At 69.8% G+C, this 20726-nt stretch overlaps 3 protein-coding genes across 4 annotated transcripts; 2 read left to right on the top strand and 1 right to left on the bottom strand.

Annotated features, from left to right (window-relative positions):
* The first annotated feature begins 163 nt into the window (after window positions 1–163).
* ATP8B2 (ATPase phospholipid transporting 8B2) lies at window positions 164–10973 on the top strand. Of its 2 annotated transcripts, none has more exons than XM_084500480.1 (27): window positions 164–322; window positions 1039–1097; window positions 1803–1916; window positions 2077–2175; window positions 2370–2431; window positions 2563–2635; window positions 2970–3040; window positions 3231–3310; window positions 3541–3699; window positions 3791–3879; window positions 3954–4150; window positions 4856–5064; window positions 5290–5333; window positions 5427–5592; window positions 5672–5860; window positions 6008–6123; window positions 6257–6421; window positions 6501–6612; window positions 6725–6830; window positions 6942–7086; window positions 7166–7349; window positions 7535–7758; window positions 8093–8176; window positions 8437–8682; window positions 8816–8954; window positions 9055–9185; window positions 9283–10973. In XM_084500480.1, exons 1-27 carry the CDS (start codon window positions 292–294, stop codon window positions 9568–9570), a joined length of 3582 nt encoding a protein of 1193 aa, XP_084356606.1. In that variant the 5' UTR covers window positions 164–291; the 3' UTR covers window positions 9571–10973. The 2 variants fall into 2 exon arrangements, with proteins under 2 accessions (XP_084356606.1, XP_084356605.1); XM_084500479.1 differs by lacking the exon at window positions 164–322 and adding an exon at window positions 512–604.
* Window positions 10974–11235: 262 nt separating this feature from the next.
* Window positions 11236–14814, top strand: IL6R (interleukin 6 receptor). The gene is made up of 10 exons (XM_084500805.1): window positions 11236–11384; window positions 12247–12486; window positions 12602–12725; window positions 12854–13038; window positions 13110–13270; window positions 13362–13506; window positions 13594–13634; window positions 13732–13816; window positions 13922–14030; window positions 14110–14814. The coding sequence occupies exons 1-10, from the start codon at window positions 11291–11293 to the stop codon at window positions 14303–14305; spliced, it is 1380 nt and encodes a 459-aa protein (XP_084356931.1). The 5' UTR covers window positions 11236–11290; the 3' UTR covers window positions 14306–14814.
* An 858-nt stretch (window positions 14815–15672) lies between these two features.
* SHE (Src homology 2 domain containing E) lies at window positions 15673–20049 on the bottom strand. Its single transcript, XM_084500269.1, has 6 exons — window positions 19120–20049; window positions 18281–18407; window positions 17054–17350; window positions 16817–16967; window positions 16598–16717; window positions 15673–16153 (listed from the first exon to the last, which is right to left on the bottom strand). The coding sequence occupies exons 1-6, from the start codon at window positions 19567–19569 to the stop codon at window positions 15967–15969; spliced, it is 1332 nt and encodes a 443-aa protein (XP_084356395.1). The 5' UTR covers window positions 19570–20049; the 3' UTR covers window positions 15673–15966.
* Window positions 20050–20726: the final 677 nt, after the last annotated feature.

The raw sequence follows: 20726 nt of genomic DNA, 5'->3' as shown, positions 1-20726 counted from the left end.
ACCGCGGGGGGGCACCGGGAGGAGGAGGGGGCACCGGGGGGGGGACACCGGGCATGGGGGGGGTCACAACCATCGGTCCCGGCCCCGCTCCCCGCCGTGCCCCGGGGTCCCCCCCCCGGTCTCTCCCCGCCGCCCCCGCATCACTTCCGCCGCCGCCCGCCGACCGGCGCCGCCGCGGCCATGGGACGCTGAGGCGGCGGCAGCGGCAGCGGGGCCGCAGCGGCCCCGGCCCCGGCCCCGGCCCCGGGCCCCCGCCCGGCCGCTCCCCATGGGCTGCGGGGCCGCGGGGCCATGGAGCGCTGCGCGGCCCGGCGGGCCCCAGGTGAGCGGGGCGGGCCCCGGTAGGCCCCGGCGGGCCCGGTGGGTCCCGGTGGGCCCCGGTAGGCCGCTCTGGGCCCGGTGCGGCCGTTGCCCCGGCAACGCGGCGGCTCCCGCAGCGGCGGGGAGGGGAGGGGCGGGGCGGGGCGGGGCGGGCCCGGGGCACCGGCACCGGCACCGGCCGCGCGGGATGGCGCCGCCGGGGCGCGCCGCGGGCCCGCAGCCATGACGGTGCCCCGGGAGATGCCCGAGAAGTGGCCGCGGGTCCGGGGGCCCGGGGGGGCAGGTGGGTGAGGGACGGGGCTGCGGGAACGGGAACGGCACCGGGAACGGGAACGGGAACGGGCCGGGGAGGGGAGGGGAGGGGGAGGAGGAACGGGGCCGCAGCGCCGGGGGGGCGCAGAGCAGGGCCGGGGGGCCCCGGGGTGCAGGGCCCGGGGGGCCCGGGGCGGGGGGGGGGGATGCAGCCCGGGGGGGGGGGGGTTCATGGGGTGCAGGGACCGGGCTGGGGCGTTGGGGCCGGGGGGATTTGGGGTGCAGGTGAGTTGGGGGGGGGATAGGAGAGCCTGGGGGGGCAGTTTTGGGGCTGGGGGTGGCAGTTTTGGGGCCGGGGAGAACAGTTTTGGGGTCGGGGGGCAGTTTTGGGGTCGGGGGGCAGTTTTGGGGCTGGGGGGCAGTTGTGGGGTGGGGGTGCGGGGCTGAGGACGCGCTGTGTTGCAGAGGAGGAGCGGCGGGTGCGAGCCAACGCGCGGGAGTACAACGAGAAGTTCCAGTACGCGGTGAGTGGGGGGGCCCCGGCAGCGCCCCCGCGGGGGTCTGGGGTCTGGGGTCTGGGCCTCACGCTGCCCGGCGGGTGGGTGCAGGGGGCTGGGGCAAAAAGCTGGCGTTTGGCCCTGAGGTGATGGTGCTGACCGGCCGCTAACGCCCTGGAGCTGCGGGGCCGGGGCTGGGGGGGGGCATCGTGTGCTCCCAGGGGGTGACGCGGCCCCCATCAGGATGCTGACCCCCCCCCAGATCTGCCTGCGCCCCCTGCCCGGTCCTGGAGCAGCGAGGTCTGGCTAATTAACGAGCTTCCGGAGCGGCCGGGGGAGGGGCAGCGCTCACCTTGGCCTCCCCCTCCACGCTGGAGGTTATTTCTGGCTGCTCTGGACCAGGCCCTGCCTCGGCCTCACCGCCCGGGAGGCCCTGGAGGCTCTGGGCCTGGGAGGCCGCCGGGGGGACTGGGAGCCACTGGGGGGACTGGGAGCCGCTGGGATGCTCCGGAGGAGGAGGCCAACCCCGGGTACCGGCTGGCGGCGGAGGCAGAGGAATTGGCTTCTCGAGGAAGATGCCACAGCGTTGGCACTAGGGCAGGAGCCGGGGGGCTGGGTTTATATCCCCAAAATCGGGGGGGAGCTGTGCCGCAGCCCTGCCCCAGAGCGGTGCCGGGAGCCACAGGGCCTCGGCGACTCCTGAGCCTCCCTTCTTGCCCACTCCGTCCTCAGAGCAACTGCATCAAGACCTCCAAGTACAACATCGTCACCTTCCTGCCTGTCAACCTCTTCGAGCAGTTCCAGGAAGTGGCCAACACCTATTTCCTCTTCCTCCTCATCCTGCAGGTGAGTGCTGGGGGCCGGGGGCGATGGGGGCCCCCACGCTGTCCTTCCCGGGCCGTGCAGACGGGGCCCCAGGGCACGTCCTGGCCCTGGGGAGCTGCAGAGTTGGTGGCGTGGGGTCGGGGCTTGCCCTGTCCCTGTAACTCCCTCTCCCCGTCCCCAGCTGATCCCGCAGATCTCTTCGCTCTCCTGGTTCACCACCATCGTGCCTTTGGTTCTTGTCTTAACCATCACAGCTGTCAAAGATGCCACCGATGACTACGTGAGTACTCCCCGTGCGCCCCTCTCCTGGGGCTGCCCGCCCCGTGTCGGGCACGGGGACGTGGGGCGGGGCGGGGCGGGGGGCTGCGAGCCTGGGTGGGTGCACAGGGCTGGGTGGTGGTGGTGGGGGGTGCAGAGGATGCAGGACCCCATCCCCGGTGTGGCTGACGCTGCTCTCCTCCCTTCTGCGCCCAGTTCCGCCACAAGAGCGACAACCAGGTGAACAACCGGCAGTCTCAGGTGCTGATCAGTGGAGTGTGAGTGTCACGGGGCCAGGGCCTCTGGGGAGGGGGCACGGGACCCCCACGGGATGCAGCCCCCTCCGGAGGGGCGCGGGGAAGCGCTGCTGCTGGCTCCCGCGTGACGCCGCCCCGCTGTCCCCCTGCAGCCTGCGGCAGGAGCAGTGGATGAACGTCCGCGTTGGGGACATCATCAAGCTGGAGAACAACCAGTTCGTGGCAGTGAGTTTGGCCCCAAAATGAGCATGGCCCTGGCTGGGCAGCGCGCGGGGACACGGGGAGCTTTCTGCTCACACTGCTTTTGTGCTCCTTTGTCACCTCGGGGCTGAGACCGCAGGGTTTCCTGAGGCTGGAAGTTGTTTTAGGCTGTGTTTGAGGTCTGGGGGTTAGTCTGACACGGGCACTTCAGGCAACGGCATCCAAGTCAGCTCCAGAGACCCTGCTGGCCTTACCTTCCGTAGGGCAGGGCTGCATCAGAGGGCCAGGAGCTTCCCCGAGGGAGGCCGAGGGGAGCCCCAGCGGCAGCGCAGCCCTTTCAGCGTGTCTCTCCCGACAGGCTGACCTCCTCCTCCTCTCCAGCAGTGAACCCCATGGGTTGTGCTACATAGAGACCGCGGAGCTGGATGGGTAGGTAACTCCCCCTCTCCTTGGGTGCCGGCGATCCCTGGGCCTCGGGTCGCAGGGGAAGGCAAGAGGTAGGAGTGAGATCAGGCTGAGGGCAGGGTGGGAGCTGCCGGGGGCCCAAACTGGGGGAGCGTTCGTGAGTTCCTCCCTGCCAGGCTGTTGCTAACCCTGTGCAATGCCTCCTTACCCACAGAGAGACCAACATGAAGGTGCGACAAGCCATCCCCGTGACCTCGGAGCTGGGTGACACCAGCAAGCTGGCCCTGTTTGATGGTGAGTACCTGAAGGCAGCGCGCTGTGATGGGGCGGCTCGTGGCTGTCCTCCTCCGTCACTTGGCTTGGGTCTGCCTTGCTCCTGGAGAGACCAGGACCGTCCGCGTGGTGCTGCAGTCCCGTGGCTCAAAATGGATCTCTGGGGAGGGTGCTGGGAGCACTGGGATGGAGCTGGAGCTGGAATGGAGGTGGAGAAGGTGTGTTAGAGCTGAGCTGTCCTCTGCGTCCAGGCGAGGTCATCTGTGAGCCCCCCAACAATAAGCTGGACAAGTTCGGCGGGACGCTGTACTGGAAGGAGAACAAGTACCCCCTGAGCAACCAGAACATGCTGCTGCGGGGCTGCGTCCTGCGCAACACCGAGTGGTGCTTCGGCCTCGTCATCTTCGCAGGTGGGCTGGGACGGCCCCGCACCGCTGCCCCCCCGAGGAGGGGAGAGAAGAGAAGAGGAGGGGACCCACCAACAGCTTTCCCTCTCCCCAGGTCCCGACACGAAGCTGATGCAAAACAGCGGCCGGACCAAATTCAAGCGGACGAGCATCGACCGGCTGATGAACACGCTGGTGCTCTGGGTGTGTGGAAAGGGAGCTCTGGGGGAACCCGTCCCTGACCCGGCCGGGGCTCTGATGTCCCCTCCCGGCCCCAGATCTTCGGGTTCCTGGTGTGCATGGGTGTGATCCTGGCCATCGGCAACGCCATCTGGGAGCACGAGGTGGGCGTCTGCTTCCAGATCTACCTGCCCTGGGACGAGGGGGTGCACAGTGCCTTCTTCTCCGGCTTCCTCTCCTTCTGGTCCTACATCATCATCCTCAACACCGTGGTGCCCATCTCGCTCTATGTGAGGTAGGGCAGGGGCTGTGGGGCTGGGCTGTGGGGGTGCGAGGGGCAGGCGCCAGGAGCGGGGCTGCCCTCTGGGGAGGGGAGATGGGGATGGAGACCCCGGGGCAGGGCTGCGTGCGCGGGGCGGGCGCGGGCTGCTCTCCTGGAGATGGGCCACGTCTGCCCTTGGGGATACCCCAAGACCTGAGGCCCTGCAGGTCCCTCGGGGCCCCCCCTGGCTGTGTCTGTCTGGCTGCTCATCTCTCCCTGCCCTGGCTGCATGCTGGTTATTTTGCTCTGCCCTCCTGCAGCTCCCAGGCTCCTGCACTGTCCCCTTCTCTCTCTCTTTTAATTTCTCTCTCTTTTCGTTCCCCAGCATGGGTTCTGTCACCCTTAGCCCCGAGGTAAGAACGTGTCGCCCCCACCCCTCCCACTAGCTCATTGCTGTCTGCCCTGGGGGCTGGGGAGGGGGTTTTGGGGCACGTAGGTGTTTGAGAAGCTCGGGGAGCCCTGCGAGCTGTCCCCTCCGTGTCCCTGCTGGCGGCTGTTGGCAGGAGTGGGTGCGGGCCAGCCCCGGGGAAGGGCGCGGGAGACGGAAAGCAGCTTGGGGCCCTGGGTGCCAGGGTGCCCCCGGGGCTGGGGGCCTGGGGTGGGCGTGCGTGTGCCCATCGCTGGCTCAGCAGAGGGTGCTGCCCTCCCCGGTGACACCTGGCTGTGCCCCCCACGCAGCGTGGAGGTGATCCGGCTCGGGCACAGCTACTTCATCAACTGGGACAAGAAGATGTACTGTGCCAAGCGCCGGACGCCAGCCGAGGCCCGGACCACCACCCTCAACGAGGAGCTGGGGCAGGTGGAGTACATCTTCTCCGACAAGACCGGCACCCTCACCCAGAACATCATGGTCTTCAGCAAGTGCTCCGTGAATGGGCACAGCTATGGTGAGCACTGGGGATAGGGATGGGGCTGCCTCGGGGCGTGGGTGCGCCGGCTCCTCTCCTGCAGATGCCTTGGGGCAGCCGTTTCCTTCTCCTGGGGGGGATGAGGGGATGAGGGGGGCTATCTGCAGCGCCGTGGGGCTGTCCTGTGGCACTCCTGGGCGTGGGTACCAGCAGGACAGCAGCGCTCGGTCCCTGCCTCGGTTAATTCCATGCCCTGGTTTGCAGGCGACGTGCAGGACATGCTGGGTCACAAGGCAGAGCTGGGAGAGGTAAGGGCGCTTCAGGGCCAGTGCCTGCGGTGCTGGTGGCCGTGTGTCACGGATGTCACCCTGTCCTGTCACCCTGTCCTCTCCCCCTGCCAGAGGCCAGAGCCAGTTGATTTCTCCTTCAACCCGCTGGCGGATCCACGGTTCCAGTTCTGGGACCCCAGCCTGCTGGAAGCTGTCAAGCTGGGGGATCCCCACGTGCACGAGTTCTTCCGCCTGCTCTCGCTCTGCCACACCGTCATGTCCGAGGAGAAGAGCGAAGGTGGGCGAGGAGGGCAGCACTGCCTGCCCAGCTCGGGAGGGGCACCGGCCCTGATCCCCGTGCTGTCCCCTGCCCCCAGGGGAGCTGTTTTACAAGGCTCAGTCCCCGGACGAGGGGGCTCTGGTCACGGCCGCCAGGAACTTCGGCTTCGTGTTCCGGTCCCGCACACCCAAAACCATCACAGTGCACGAGCTGGGCCGGGCCATCACCTACCAGCTGCTGGCCATCCTGGACTTCAACAACATCCGCAAGCGCATGTCTGTCATCGGTGAGCTTCTGGGCACAGCACCAGGGCTGCGGGAGGGCTGCAGTGGGGCCAGGGTGTGGTGCGGCTGTGGAGGAACACGGCTGGGGCCTGGAGCAGGAGCTGCTCCTGCAGCCCTGAGCCTGGCAGCTCGTCCCCTGCGTCCCGCAGTCCGCAGCCCCGAGGGCAAGATCCGGCTGTACTGCAAAGGCGCTGACACCATCCTGCTGGAGCGCCTGCACCCCGCCAACCAGGACCTGACGAATGTCACCACTGACCACCTGAATGTGAGTGGGGCACGGGGCTGGGAAGGGCAGGGGGGCTGCCCAGAAGTGCTGAGCCTGGGCTGTGCCCCATCCTGGGGGGGGATTAAAGTCTGGGAAGGCTGCTGAGGTCTGCCTCAGCTTCAGCTGCTTTCAGGAATATGCCGGCGAGGGGCTGCGGACGCTGGTGCTGGCCTACAAAGACCTGGAGGAGAGCTACTACGAGGACTGGTCTGAGCGGCTGCACCGAGCCAGCGGGGCCCCCGAGGCCCGTGAGGATCGCCTGGCTCGGCTCTACGATGAGGTGGAGCACGATATGATGGTGCGTGGGCTGGGGGACTGGGCTGGGAGGTGGCCGGGGGGCTGCCCGTGCTGACCCCCTGCCCGTTTGGATCCCACAGCTGCTCGGAGCCACGGCCATCGAGGACAAACTGCAGCAGGGGGTCCCTGAAACCATCGCCATCCTGACGCTGGCCAACATCAAGATCTGGGTGCTTACGGGGGACAAGCAGGGTGAGCCACTGCTGCTGGGGGGCTACCGGTGGGAGCTGAGAACCCCCATGGGCTGGATCCTGCCATGTGGAGGGACACAACCCCCGCTCAGTCCCTGGCTCCCTGTCCCCAGAAACAGCTGTGAACATCGGCTACTCCTGCAAGATGCTGACCGACGACATGACCGAGGTGTTTGTGGTCACGGGCCACACGGTGCTGGAGGTGCGCGAGGAGCTCAGGTGAGGGCAGGGGGGCAGACAGAGGACACCCGTGGGGCACAGCTCTGCATGGGGAGCTGGGGGGTATTAGGGTACCCTGAGTAGAGCCCCCCCCGATCTCTCTCCCCTCAGGAAAGCCCGGGAGAAGATGATGGATGCGTCACGCTCCATGGGCAACGGCTTCTCCTACCAGGAGAAACTCTCCTCCACCAAGCTCACCTCGGTGCTGGAAGCCATCGCGGGCGAATACGCCCTGGTCATCAACGGGCACAGCCTGGTAGGGCCCGGTGGGGCTGGGCTGGGCGCCCTGCCTGCCCCTGCTCTTGTCCCCAGCTGTCCCCACGCTCTCCTTGCAGGCCCACGCGCTGGAGGCGGACATGGAGGTGGAGTTCCTGGAGACGGCGTGTGCCTGCAAGGCCGTCATCTGCTGCCGTGTCACGCCCTTGCAGAAAGCCCAGGTGGTGGAGCTGGTGAAGAAGTACAAGAAGGCCGTGACCCTGGCCATCGGGGACGGCGCCAACGACGTCAGCATGATCAAGAGTGAGTCCTGGAGCCTGGCGAGCCATGGGAGGGACGGGTCCGTCCTCGTGCTGTCCTGGCGCCTGCTGGAGCCCCCGCCCTTGCCCCTCTGCATCGTGCAGGAGCACAATCCAGCCTGGGGGGAACTGTCACTGTCCCCTGTGCTCCTGGCAGGACCGCGTCACCCCACGTCTCTCTTTCCACAGCCGCTCACATCGGGGTGGGCATCAGCGGGCAGGAGGGCATCCAGGCGGTGCTGGCCTCCGACTACTCCTTCTCACAGTTCAAGTTCCTGCAGCGGCTGCTCCTCGTGCACGGGCGCTGGTCCTACCTACGCATGTGCAAGTTCCTCTGCTACTTTTTCTACAAGAACTTCGCTTTCACCATGGTCCACTTCTGGTTTGGCTTCTTCTGCGGCTTCTCGGCACAGGTCAGTTTCTGGCTCCGTGCTCATCTCAGGGTCTGCGCGTGGGCTGCGCCCTCAGAAGCGTTCCCCGGCCCTTGGGGCTCCTCATCCTGCAGCAGCAGGCAGAGCCCGGGCTCCTTCTAGAGCAAGGTGCTGTGCTTGGTGCTTGGAGCCCTTGTCCCAAGGGCTGCCAGGTGGTGGCAGCAGCACCCCGCGCTGCTCGGGCTGGGCACCCACAGGCACTGGGGGTGGCTCCCACGTCCCTGCTCTTTGGGGACTGTGGGCACGGGGATGCGTGGGCTGGCTCGGGTGTGGGGCACGCGGGTCTTGCACCCCCTGAGCCCCCTGTCCCACGCAGACCGTGTACGACCAGTACTTCATCACGCTGTACAACATCGTCTACACCTCGCTGCCTGTGCTCGCCATGGGCGTCTTTGACCAGGTACAGTGGGGAGCGACGAGGCCGGGGGGTGTCCGGGGGGCACAAGGAGCTGGTGCTGCTCTGCAGGGGCTGCGGGGGCAGCTGTGGGAGCTGCCCAGGATCCGTGCTGCCCCCGCCTGGTGTCCTGCGGGAGGAAAGGCTGCTCCAGGCTGGGCTGGGCTGGGCTGTCCTCGGCCCTGCTGCTGGCGGTGGCAAAGGCTGGCTCGGCCCCAGGCTGCCTGGGGCTGGAGGGAGGTGCCCAGATTGCTGCGTGCCCTCAGGACGTGCCGGAGCAGCGGAGCATGGAGTACCCCAAGCTCTACGAGCCCGGGCAGCTGAACCTGCTCTTCAACAAGCGGGAGTTCTTCATCTGCATCGCCCAGGGCATCTACACCTCCGTGCTCATGTTCTTCATCCCCTACGGCGTCTTCGCTGACGCCACCCGTGACGACGGTGCCCAGCTGGCCGACTACCAGTCCTTTGCTGTCACCGTTGCCACCTCCCTCGTGATTGTCGTCAGCGTGCAGGTAGGGAGGGAGTCCTGAGCTGCGCCGGGAGGTGGCCATGCACCGAGGGCACGTGCAGTGTGGGGCCTGTGGCCCTGCTCAGGGCTCCCTGGCTGTCCCTCGAGCCCTGCCTCCTCCTTCCCCGCTCTGCCAGATCGGTCTGGACACGGGCTTCTGGACGGCCATCAACCACTTCTTCATCTGGGGCAGCCTGGCAGCCTACTTCGCCATCCTCTTTGCCATGCACAGCGATGGCCTCTTCCAGATGTTCCCCAACCAGTTCCGCTTTGTGGGTGAGTCCGGGGGGGGCCGAGCGCTGCTCTCCCCCTGTTTTGGGGCCCTCGGGCAGGGTGCTGTCCCCACCAGGCCCCGGCTCACGCCTCCCCCCGCCAGGTAACGCGCAGAACACGCTGGCTCAGCCCACGGTCTGGCTGACCATCGCCCTCACCACTGTGGTCTGCGTCATGCCTGTCGTTGCCTTTCGCTTCCTCAAGCTGGATCTGAAACCTGAGCTCTCAGACACGGTAAGCCCCCGGGGGGAGCGCGGGGGGAGCGACACGGAGAGCTGCTGTGCTCCCCTTGTTCCCTGACGGTGCCCCCGCTCCCTGCCTCTGCCCCCAGGTGCGCTACACTCAGCTGGTACGGAAGAAGCAGAAGACCCAGCACCGCTGCATGCGGCGCGTGGGGCGCGTGGGCTCGCGCCGCTCCGGCTACGCCTTCTCCCACCAGGAGGGCTTCGGGGAGCTCATCATGTCGGGCAAGAACATGCGCCTCAGCTCCCTGGCGCTCTCCGGCTTCGCTGCCCGCCCCAGCGCCAGCTGGATCGAGACCCTGCGCAAGAAGAAGGGCGGCGAGGGCAGCACCGCCTGCAGCCCCAGCGGCGCCCCCGACAAGACGCTCAAGGTGTGAGGCTGGGGTTGGGGTCGCGTCCCCTCCCGTGCGGCCAGGGGGGGTCCAGCCAGCGCCAGCCTGGGGCCTCCCCCCCTCCCGTGCCCTCTCTCCACGCAGCCATGAGCCAGGCCCCTCCTGGGGGTGCCCTGGGGGGAGCAGGGGCTGTGCGGGCCCGGGTGCTTGAGGTTTGGAGGAGGCTGGACTGTTGCAGTGTAACCAAAAAAAAAAAAAACAAAACAAACTCTTCCCTGTCCCTGCGCTGGACAGACGGACGCTGCCCCCCCGCCCCCCCGGGGCACTTCTCTATCAGTATTCACCTCCACAGCGTGCAAACACCCTGATCACACGCGAATGTATCATGCCAGAGCCACCACCACGGGCAGGGCGTGGGGGGCCAGGGGGCAGCACCCTGCACCCTGCCCGCTCCCCCCCACCCCTCACCCACGTGTCTTCTTTTTATATAAAAAAGGAAAAAAAAAAAAAAAAGACTACAAAAAGGAAGAAAACCCCTCCAAGTTTACAGAGCGCCTCGTTTCTCTCAGCGGTGGCACAGCTGGTTAGGGAGAGAGCACGGGGACGGGGACGGGGGGCAAGCTCCCTGCGGGTGCAGGGGACGTCGCCGTCCTCTCTGCCACTCACTCCCGCGTGGGCACAAGAGGGAGAGGTCCCCGCAGGAGAGAAGCCCCTGCAGGGTGACCCCTGGGCCAGGCTCTCGGGGCACGGGACCCCCGTGGGGCGTGCGGTGGGAAAGGGGAAGCGGCCCCTGGCGCCTTCCTGCTTTCTGCGGGCAGGAGCCCAAGGCCCTGTGGTGTTTGCAGGCTGCCGTGATTCACTCCCACGCCGGGGGCTTGCACAACCCTGGGCCTCCGCTTCCTTCTCCTTTGCCTTGGGACCTCTCCCTCCTCATCCTCATCCTCGCGGGGCACCCACCCCCTCCCCGGGCAGCCAGGACCCCTCTCTCGTGGGGACCTCGTGGCATCGTCCCCTCCCCTGTGCTGCCCCTTGGGGCTGGATCTTGGGGCTGGGGGACCGAGCAGGGGGGGGGACAGCCGGGGGATGACCCCATCCCCTCCGTGCCCTTCCCCAGGGCCGCTTTGTTCCTTTTCGGCCTTCTGGGAAGGCGGCGGGGCCGGGGGGTGCCAGCCCCCGGGACCTCTCCGTGCTCATACCAAAGAGGAAACAGTTCAGGACCGGCTTTGGCGGGGTCTAGAGTCTATTTTTGGGGGCGTTTGGGGTTTATTTTCTGGTCTTCTCGGGGTGGGGAGGGGTGGGGACGGGCGGGGGCCGAGGACCGTCGCGTATAATTTATTACACATTTCTATACTTGCCGAACTGTATCATTTTATGGGTACACAGAGGAAAATAACCAGCTTTTTATATGCATATATCTATATCTATATATAAATGTTCTCAGCAGCTTCTGCCGTGTCTCTGGTTCCTGGCCCGGCGCCGGAGGTGGGGAGGGGGAGGAACGGGGCGGGGGGGGGGGGGCGCAGGTGCCGCGGGACCAGGTACGGAGCCGGGACCCCCCCCCCCCCCCAGCCCCCGGTCCCGGTGGGGGGGGTGGCAGAGGGTCCGGGAGGGGGGTGGAGGCACGGAGGGGTGTGTGGGGGGGGGGGGCGGATCCGCCCCGCCCCCGGTGCACGTGCGGCCGCCCCCGCGCCGGTTTCACAACCGCGGGCCCCGGCAGCGCCGCCGGCGGCTCCCCGGGTGCGCTCCCGGCCCGGGGCCCGGGCGCATGGCGGGGCCGCTGCTCCCCGCCGCGCTGCTCCTCGCCGCCGCCGCCGCTGCCGCTGCCGCTGCCGTGCCCCGGCGGCCCTGCGGCCCCGTGGGTGAGTGCCTCCCGGTACCGGCACCGGGAGCTGCAACGGGAGTTGGGGGGGGGACGGGACCGGGGCTTCCCGCAGCGCCCCCACCCCCGGTAGCGGCTGGCGGGGCCGCTCCGCTTCTGTCCGGGCGCTGTCCGGGGGGGTCCCGGTGCTCCCCACCGCGGTCACGGGGCTGGGAGCTGCGGGAAGGCGTGCCCGGGATTACCGGCCCCGGGAGAGCAGCGGCGGGGGGGGGCCGGGGCTGGGAGCGGTGCTGGAGGGGATCTGGGGGGGTCCTGGGGACTCGGGGGGGTTCTGAGGGCACTGGGGGGTCCTGAGGGCTCTGCGGGTCCTGGGCACTGGGAGCGCTGGGGGTGCTGAGCGCCGGGGGTCCTGGGGGCTCCGGGCACTGGGGTCCCTGGTGGTCCTGGGCTCCAGGGGCGCTGGGGTTCCCGGGCACTGGGGGTCCCGAGCACCGGCCCCGCTCCCCGCAGGGGGAACTTTCGGAGCCGCCCGCTCCCCGCTGACCTTTGCGGCCGCCCCGGGACTGAGCAGGGGCAGAGCTGCCCTTGGCGGCCTGCCTGGCCCCGTGCTCAGCCCGGCGGCCTCGCTGCTTAACCCCTCCGGCACCGCCTGCGCCCCCCCCCCTTCACCCCCCCCAGGCCCCTGCTTTCCTCCAGCCACGCTTCCACCTCCTGGGACCCCCGCCCGCGACCCCCCGGCGGTGCCCGGCTCAGCCGGGGAATTGCCAGCTCAGCAGGAGCTGGCGCCCGCTCAGCGCTGGCCGCAAATATTGACACTGAGCGGCCTCCGGGTGCAGGCAGCAGGTGGACAGCGAGGGGGGGGGACACTGCTTAACCCCCCCTCGTCCCCGCCTCGCTCCCAGGGCTCTCGCAGGACACGGTGCTGGGACGCCCGGGAGCCAACGTCACGCTGACGTGCGGGGCCGAGGGGCCGCTGAACGGCTCCGTGGGCTGGAGGACGGAGAAGCAGGCGCCGGCGGGGGGCCGTCGGCTGGCGGGGGGCCACGCGCTGCTCCTGCAGCGGCTGCAGGTCGAGGACGCGGGGCTCTACAGCTGCCACGCCGGGGGCCGCACGCTGCGCACCCTGCGGCTGCTGGTGGAAGGTGGGTCCGTGCCGGGGCAGGGGCTTCCCCGGAGCATCGTCTGCTCTGGACACCCTCCCCCACCCCACCCCGTGCCCCTGCTCGCTCACCCCCCCAGCGCCTCCCTGCCTTGCAGAGCCCCCCGAGACCCCCCACGTCTCCTGCTACCGGCGCAGCCACGACAAAGACGTCCTGTGCGAGTGGCGGCTGCGGGCGAAGCCGTCCCCGGGCACGCGGGCGATGCTGTGGGTGAAGCGGAGGTGAGTGCGCTCTGGGGTACCCAGGGGGGGTCAGCCCCCCGCCTGTCCGTGCACCCCCCTTCCCCACGAGCCCTTTTCCCGATCCCAGATGGGGCCACCCCATCCCCGGCCGTGCCGCGTCCCCGCAGGTTCACGGTGGAGAACGCCACGGAGCAGCGGTGCCGCTTCTTCTCCAAGGCGCAGAAATTCGTCTGCCGGGTGAAGGTGCCCCCCGGCGTGGACGACAACAAACCCCTGGTGGTGTCCACGTGCGTCCGCAACGCCGCAGGCGGCTCGGCTGGCGAGGACAAAATCATCACCCTCAGCAGCATCCGTGAGTGCCGGCTCCCCCCTGCGCCGGCCAAACCGCGCGGTGCCGGTCCCTGAGCCCCCCTGTGCCCGCAGTGAAGCCGGACCCCCCCCTCAACGTGACAGTGGAGGCGCTGGAAAAAGCCCCCCAGCGGCTGCGTGTCACCTGGACCTACCCCTCCTCCTGGGACCCCCGCTTCTACTGGCTCCGCTTCCAGGTCCGCTACCGCCCCGAGCCCACCCCGACCTTCACCGAGGTGAGCCCCCACCCCGAGCGGAGCAGGACCCTGGGGCTGTTTGGTCTGTGCCCCCCCCCCCCCCGGCTCACACTGCCCGTGTCCCCACCAGGTTGACCAGGTGACGAGGACGTGGCTGGACATCCGCGACGCCTGGCGGGGCACGCGGCACCTGGTGCAGGTGCGGGCGCAGGAGGAGTTCGGGCACGGCGCGTGGAGCGAGTGGAGCCACGAGGCCGTGGGCACCCCGTGGACAGGTACGGGGGGGGGGGGGACGTGGACGTGCGTGCCCCCACCCAGGCTGTGCTGTGGTCCCCGTGTCTCATGGACCTCTCACCTTGCAGACCCCAGGGATGTCACCGAGATGGGGCCCTACAGCTCGCAGGTAGGACATGGCGTGGTGACCCCCCTCAACCCCCCCAAAATGTCCCCCTGCTCGGAACTGCCCCGTCCCACCGTGTCCCCCCCGCTGGCTCTTGCAGCTCCCCACAGAGGATGGTGCCTACGGCTACGGGGCCACGCTGCCGCCCGAGCTCTTTGAGGACGATGCTGCTGATGGCGATGGAGGTGAGGCGAGGGCTGGGGGCTTTGTGAGGGGCTGGGGGCTTTGTGAGGGGCTGCCCCCCCCCACTCCAGTCCCACAGACGAGCCCCTGTCCCCTCTGTGCCGCAGGAGCTGTCCTGGAAGCCAGCACCCGCTCTGTCGCCTACCCCTACCCCTTCCTGGTGGCTGGGGGCAGCCTGCTCCTGGGCATCGCCCTCTTCATCGCCATCGTGGTGAGGTGAGTGCTGAGGGCGGGGGGCACCTGGGGGGGGGCTCCGCCGGCCCTCTCTGACGTAGGGCTGCTCTCCCTTCTGCAGGTACAAGCAGACGTGGCGGCTGGGCGTGCGGCGGGGGGCCAAGCCCGCGGGCGAGGGGCAGCATGCGCTGGTGCCCCTGGGCCCCCCCAGCCCCAGCTCCCCGCTCAGCGCCACCCCCCTGCTCCCGCCGGCCACCCCCCCTGCGCCGGGGCCCCTTCACGTCACCAACTTGGACTATTTCTTCTCGGGCAAGTAGCCGGGGGGAGGACGCTGGCAGACACCCATGGGTGAAGCTGGGGGAGAAGCGGGGGGGGCCCGGTGCTGGCAGCTCTCCCAGCCCCCCAGCGCCCTCCCCAGGCTCTGGGGCTCGAGCAGCCCCTGCAGAGCGGGATCGGTGCCACCCCCATGGGGAACTGACCCCGGGGGGGGCCCCAAGCTGGGTCCCCGGGGGGGGGCAGCTCTGGGGCCACGGCCAAGCTGGGGTGGCCGGGGGTTAAGGCGCTGGAAGTGCCGGAGCGTGAGAACGGGGCCGCGCTCGCCCCGGGGCTGGGTTTGGGGTGGTGGCGCCGAGGGTCCCGTGGGGAAGGGCTGAGCCCCCCCCCCTCGCGCCCGGTGCCGCGGGACTGGGAGGGCCTGGCTGGATCAGCACCGTCCCTCCGCCCCTCTGGCCCTGTGCAAAAGTTTATTTTTTTTTGTTTTTAAAGCACGTGTCGGGGCCACGCGGCACAACGCGCCTCCGAAATAAACGCCTGGTGTTTTAACAGAGCAACGAGGATGGTTGGGGAGGGGGGGGTCTGTGCAGCTCCTGTTCTTGGACCGATACCGGCAGTGCTGGGGGGAGGCTGGGCTGTGCACCCCCTTCCTCTGCACCCTACGCCACGTACCCTCATGCCCTGCACCCCGGGGCCGTGCCCCCGGCAGCCCACCCCGCGCCGCGTTGTGCAAGGCCCTGGGGAGCTGCAGCTGTGCCCGGGCAGGAAACCGCAGGGCGAGGGGAGCGGGTGCCCGAGTGCCCTGGGGACGCCGCGTTCCCCGTGGGCCGGCCCCGCTCTATAAAAAACCCAGCAGGATGCAGGGGGGGTGCGGGGCGGGGGACATGGGGACCCCCAGGACCCCTACCCCACAGGCAGGGGGGGCTGCGGTCCGTGCTCGCTGCGCTGGCTTTGGGGTTGTCGCCCATTTCCGTGCTCTGTGGCACCCAGGTCACCCCGGGGTGCTCTGCCACCTGCTCCCCCCCCGGGGCCGTTCTGCCCTTGTTCTCCCGTGCCCCGACGCGGGCCCCATCCGGGGCTGTGCCCTGGGGTCAGCCCCAACGGCCCCGGCCCGGAAACCTGCCCTGGTTTCGGCAGCACCCGGCGCTGTGTGAGGCAGAGCCGCGTGCTGAGCCTGTCCCGTGCAGCCACGCAGGGTGCTCAGGGCAGGATCTGTCCCCGTCCCAGCCCCTCTCAGCATCCCTGGGGCCCCTTGCCCTCCTGCACCCCTTCAGCCCCATCCCTGCCCTCCCCCTACACCCCCATGTTCTGCTCCCAGCCCCATTCTGCGTTATTACGATTCCCGTCCCCACCCCTGTCCCACCGGGACCCTTCCTCCCTGGCCCCCCCAGCCCCATCCCTGCCCAGCTCCTCTCAGCCAACGAGTTTATTTCACTATTTCATTACACGGCCCCGTAACGGCCTGTCCCCCACCCCAGGCTGTGTTTGGGGGGGGCTGCAGCCCCCCAGGGCCCAGAGCCACCCGCGGCTGCATCCATCCCACGGGGAGACCACCGCAGCCCTGCCAGAGTCCAGCGGTGAGCAGCAACCAGCGGGCAGCCCCAGGGGCTTGGGGGGGGGGGACAGGACACGGCTGCAGGACCCCCCCCCCATGGCACGCAGCCCCCTGCCCCGTGCCGGGGTGGCAGCCAAGTCCCAGTGGGCGCTAGTACAGCTTGCAGTGCACGGGGTGCAGCAGGGCCATGTGCTCGGCCCCCTTGAAGGGCAGCTTCTCGGTGGAGTAGTGGTGCACGACCTCGGGGATGCTGGCGAAGACGCCGCTGGCCTGGCTGAGCGTGTACTTGTTGTCCTTGGTCTGCGCCACGATGATGTGCACGCAGCCCTGGCTGGTCCTGGGTGGGAGCGCGGGGGGGGTCAGCAGGGGGTTGGCAGCCCCCCGGCGCCCACCCACCCAGCGCGGGGTCCCAGCCCGGCCGCTCCGGGGCCGCATCCACCCCTGTTTGTTCCCTTCCCGCTCCGATTGTTTCGGCTCCAGGGGCTCCGCTTCCTCAGGAAGGAAATGCCGCCAGCGCTCCCGACAATGCGCCGCGGGCGGGGAGGGGGACGCGCCGCCCCCCGCCCCCCCTTCCCCTCCCCAACCCCGGGCAGCTCGGGGACAGCCGTGTCCCCTTGGTGGGGTAGGACGAGGGGGTGCCACCCCCCGGACATGGGCGCTGCCCACCCCACTGGGGTGTCCGTGCATAAAGTGGTAACTCCTGCGGCCCCTGTGCTGCCACATCCCTCCATGGTGGGACCCCCCCGTGCCGGGACCCCCCCGTGGCTGCAGGGCCACTCACTTGAGCGCGATGGAGTACTTGCCGCTGCCGGTCTCGCTGGTGCGCACCAGGTACCCGGCCTCCTTGCACGCCTGCAGCCGGGTCTCAGCCTCGGCTCGGGTGATGGCCCCGTGGTACCAGCTGCAGGGGAGACACGGGGGGGGGACACTGAGAGGTGACCCAGCCCCCCCACACACACACCGCCACCGCTGCCCCACGTGGCTCGGCCTCGTGACTCACGGCTGCTTCTCCAGCGACAAGGCGGGGTCCACCCGCTCGCCCTCGCCGTGCTCCGCGCTCGCCGGCTTCAGCATCTTGGGGGTCCAGCTCTTCTGGCGGAGGTGCTGCCGCGGCGCCTCCTCCTTGGGCCGCTCCGAGCCCTCGAACTGGACTGGGGGAGCAGGGTAGGGGGAGAGGCGTGAGCCTCCTGCTGCCCCCCAAGCCCACCCGCAGCCCCCCCCCAGCCCCAGCCCTTACCCGACAGCGCCTTCACGATCTGCTCCTTCTTCCACTCCCAGGGCTGCTCGTACTCGGCCGCCGGGCGCTCATCATTTTCGGGCAGGCGCCCGTCCCCAGCCCTCGCCTTGCGCTCCGGGGTGCCCTCGCCGGGCTCGTAGGGGGTGTCGTAGAGCTGCGGCCCCTTCCCTGCTGCCTCCTTGCCCCCCGGCCACTTGGCAGCCTCCACCTTGCCCCCCACCTCCCCGGGCTCGCTGGGGCCGTCCAGCAGCAGGATGGCTTTCACCAGTGGGTCCTTGGAGCCCCGGCGGCGGATTTCTGTGGGGCAAAAGGGAGGCGGGTTGGGGAGGGGGCTGCAACTCCCCCCCCCCAACCTCTACAAACGCTCCCCATGGGGAAGGAAATGCGGTGGGAACCCCACGTGCCAGGGGCGGGAGGAGCCGGGGCAGGAAGGAGCCCATCCCCGTGGCGCCCGGCCGCCGTCGCGGCCCCGAAGCGCTGGCGCCGCCGGCACAGACGCCCGCCCGCAGGGCCGCCGGGATCCTGGAGGAAGCGGGGCCGTGGCTGCAGGATGCTACGCCCCAGCGCGGGGGCGGTGGAGCAGGGGCTCACTCCCCTCCACACCCTGGGGACATCCCCAGTGGGCGCCCCCAGCCCCATCTCCCCTTCCCCGGGGCTCCCCCTTCCCCGACCCCGTTCGCCCCTGACTCCACCAACACCGCTTGGACAAACAGCCCAGGCTGCCCTGCACGGAAAAAAACCATCAGCAGCAAATCTTTTATTTCCAGCTTCCGGCCGACTCAGTTCCTGTTATTCTGTCCAGCTGTGCGGCCTCCTGGGTGGAGCGGGGGTCGCCGGCCTGGGGGGCACAGCCAAGGGGCGGCGGGGGGGACCCGAAGCCGGGGCGGGTGATGGGAGCGCAGCGGGGTCCCCACGGGGTGGGGAAGGGGCGCGGTGGGGCCGGGTCCCCCAGCACGGCCCCACGTGGCAGCGCCAAGCCCTGGGGCGTCGTACGGGCCCCGTGCACCCTCCCCAGTGGCACCAGGACTTTGCACCGGCGGCCGTGGGTCAGCGCCCGGCCAGGGCAGGCCATCGCCGAACCCGCGCCTTATCTCTCCCCGTGCAGCAGCAGGAAACAGAAGAGCGGCTTTCCTGTTCCCAAAGCCTCCCGCGCCGGGTGGGTCCCCGCCTGACGGCCCCGGTCCTGAGCGGTGCCAGCCCCGCGGCCCCCCCCGGCGCGGCACCCACCTGTGATCATCTGCTGCGCGTCGTAGGGCTCCATGTAGCCGTCGTTCTCCCCCAGCCGCTCGGCCTCCCGCTGCCCCTTGGTGCGCTTGGCGTCGTAGGGGTCGGCGTAGTCCTCCAGGATGATGACCTGGGGAGGGACAGCACCGGCTGAGGGGGCTCGGGGTGGGGGTCCCATAGTGGCGATGGGGATGCTGTCACAGTGTGCTGTGGTGTCTCATGGCAGGGGACAGGGACGTCCCCAGGTGGGGTGGCGAGAACTGGGGTGCTAGCCCCAGGTACTGGGGATGTGGGCCATGCCCACGAGTGGCACCTTTTTGGGTGTGTGTGTGTGGGGGGGTGCAGCATCCATCCCCACACAGTCCAGGACTCAGGGACGTTTTTGGGTGATGCTCAGGAAGCAGCAGGGCTCCGACCCCAAAGGCCACCACGGTGGCAGCCTTGTCCCCGAGAACACACCGGGCTCCAGAGCCCCACTCCCCCCCCCTGTGCTTGTCCCAGCACAGCTTTATGTAAGCATTTATTGAACCAGTCCCCGAGCAAGTGCCAAGCAAGCGGGGTCAGGCCGGGCTCCTGCAGGGCTGGGACCGGGGAGGGGTGGGGGGGGCAACACGGATTAAGGGAAATTGGGATGAAAGGAATTTGACAGCAGCTGGAGCTGGGCACGATGAAACACCGGGGTCAGCCGGGCTAATGATGCTGAGCCCGAGGCTGTTCGAGCTGCCGGTGCCAAGCGCTCCCCCTCTGCTCCGAGGACGCGGTGGCTTCGGCATGGCCACTGTCCCCGTGCACGGGGGGCTCCATTCCCCCCAACCCACCCCCCCAGTAAGGGTCCCCCTTACCGTCTCCGTCTTGGCGCTCTTCCCCTTGTCCTGCTCGGGCGCGGGGCTGGTGCTGGGGTAGCTCTTCCCGTTCTTCTCGTGGGCCTCCACCTTGATCAGGCGGTTGATGTAGGTGCCGCAGGTCTTGGGGGGCCCCTCGGGCGCTGCCCCCTCCGCCCGCGAGTTCTTGCGCATCTTGCCGGTGGCGGCTTGGAGCAGTCCCTGCAGGTTGTCCCTCGACAGCCGGCTGCCCCCGTCCTTAGCGGCCCCGGGGCCGGCCCGGCAGCCCCCCAGCTCCGCCGCCGAGTTCTTGCGGCTCTTCCCCGGGGGGGCTCCCCCGGGCGGCTCGCCGGGCCCCAAGCTTTTTCGGGAGGGGCCGCACAGCTTGCCCAGGCTGCCGCCGCCGGGCCGAGCCCTCTCCGACACCGTCTTCAGGTTGGCGGGGAACTCCTTGAACCACTTGGCCGCCATGGGGCCGGGGGCGCGGCCCCCCCGGGGCCGGCGGAGGGGGTCAGGGCCAGCTCAGCCGCGGGGCGCGGGGCAGCGCCGCTCCCCCAAGCCCGAGGCACCGGGGGCCAGCCCGGGGCAGGGGGGGGCGCGGGGGCCCCGAGCGTCCCGAGCCCCGGAGGGGACGGGGGCGACCCCCGCGGGAGGGGGTGCGAGGTGCGGGGGGGGCTCTGCGGGGCTCCAGCCCCGGGCTGCCGGCCCCGGGGGGGGGGGTCTCTCGCCGTGCTCCGGGGGCAGCTCCCGCAGCCCGGGCTGCTCGCCCCGCGGCGGGCGGGCGGTGCCGTCGCGGTTCCTCGACGGGGGCCGCTCCCCGGGGGCTGCCGCTCGGTCAGGCCGGCCCGGGGGGCCCCATGCGGCGGCGGCGGGACGGGACGGGACCGGCCGGGACGGGACGGGACGGGACGGGACGGAGCGGAGCCGAGCGGAGCCGGGGCTGGAAGCGGCCGGAGGGGGCGGTGGGGCCGGAGCTCCCCGCCCAGATCCGGAGGGGGCGGCGCGGCCCCGGGGGGGCGGCGGGGCCGGACCCTGCCCCGACAGCACCGGTCGGGGTCAGGTGGGGGCCGGTGGGGTCCTGGGGCTGCTTGAACGACGGGAGGGGAAGGTGCTGAGCCTGCACGGCCCCCATGCAAGGCCCCCATGTGCGCAGACCCCATGCAGATACCCCAGACCCAGACCCCGCACGCAGCTCCCCCCCCCCCGCCACGCACCCACCAGCTCAGCCCCAGCGCCCTTGCTGCCACCCCGGCTGCGGTTCCTGGGGCTCAGCCCCATTTCTGCCAGAAATTTCTGCGGGAAACCTCGGTCGGGCCCAGAGATTTGGGTTCCTGCACGGCGGGGAGCGGGGCTGCGCGGTGCCAGGGCTGGCACCACTCACAGCAAGAGGAAAGGACGGGGATGGGGCAGGGGCTTTGCAGGTGCAGCCCCTCCACCAGCCCCAGGCCAGAGGCAGGTTCCCAGCCTCGCACCCATCCGGAGCAGGGAGCGGAGCCGCTCCGTTCCCCCAGGGCTCGAGTCCAAGCTCAGCTCCTCGCCAGCACTGCTGGGCGCGGGGCAGTGAGCGTCCCTCCTGCAGGCTTTAGTTAATGTTTGGCTTTGTGCGGGTGCAGACAGCTCCCGCCAGC

Source organism: Aythya ferina (genome assembly GCF_964211825.1).
Source record: "Aythya ferina genome assembly, chromosome: 29".
Classification (NCBI taxonomy): domain Eukaryota; kingdom Metazoa; phylum Chordata; class Aves; order Anseriformes; family Anatidae; genus Aythya; species Aythya ferina.
This window is presented reverse-complemented; position numbering and strand designations above follow the sequence as displayed.

What these genes read in the sequence shown, in the direction of transcription:
- ATP8B2 (XM_084500479.1), top strand. Translation starts at nt 544, where the DNA reads ATGACGGTGCCCCGGGAGATGCCCGAGAAGTGGCCGCGGGTCCGGGGG. An exon ending in ACGAGAAGTTCCAGTACGCG is followed by an intron (nt 1,098 to 1,802) that starts GTGAGTGGGGGG and finishes CTCCGTCCTCAG; the next exon opens with AGCAACTGCATCAAGACCTC. An exon ending in GCTTACGGGGGACAAGCAGG is followed by an intron (nt 6,613 to 6,724) that starts GTGAGCCACTGC and finishes CCCTGTCCCCAG; the next exon opens with AAACAGCTGTGAACATCGGC.
- IL6R (XM_084500805.1), top strand. Translation starts at nt 11,291, where the DNA reads ATGGCGGGGCCGCTGCTCCCCGCCGCGCTGCTCCTCGCCGCCGCCGCC. An exon ending in CGTGGGCACCCCGTGGACAG is followed by an intron (nt 13,507 to 13,593) that starts GTACGGGGGGGG and finishes CTCACCTTGCAG; the next exon opens with ACCCCAGGGATGTCACCGAG. An exon ending in TGCTGCTGATGGCGATGGAG is followed by an intron (nt 13,817 to 13,921) that starts GTGAGGCGAGGG and finishes TCTGTGCCGCAG; the next exon opens with GAGCTGTCCTGGAAGCCAGC.
- SHE (XM_084500269.1), bottom strand. Translation starts at nt 19,569, where the DNA reads ATGGCGGCCAAGTGGTTCAAGGAGTTCCCCGCCAACCTGAAGACGGTG. An exon ending in TTGTCGCTGGAGAAGCAGCC is followed by an intron (nt 16,718 to 16,816) that starts GTGAGTCACGAG and finishes TCTCCCCTGCAG; the next exon opens with CTGGTACCACGGGGCCATCA. An exon ending in AAGTACTCCATCGCGCTCAA is followed by an intron (nt 16,154 to 16,597) that starts GTGAGTGGCCCT and finishes GCTCCCACCCAG; the next exon opens with GACCAGCCAGGGCTGCGTGC.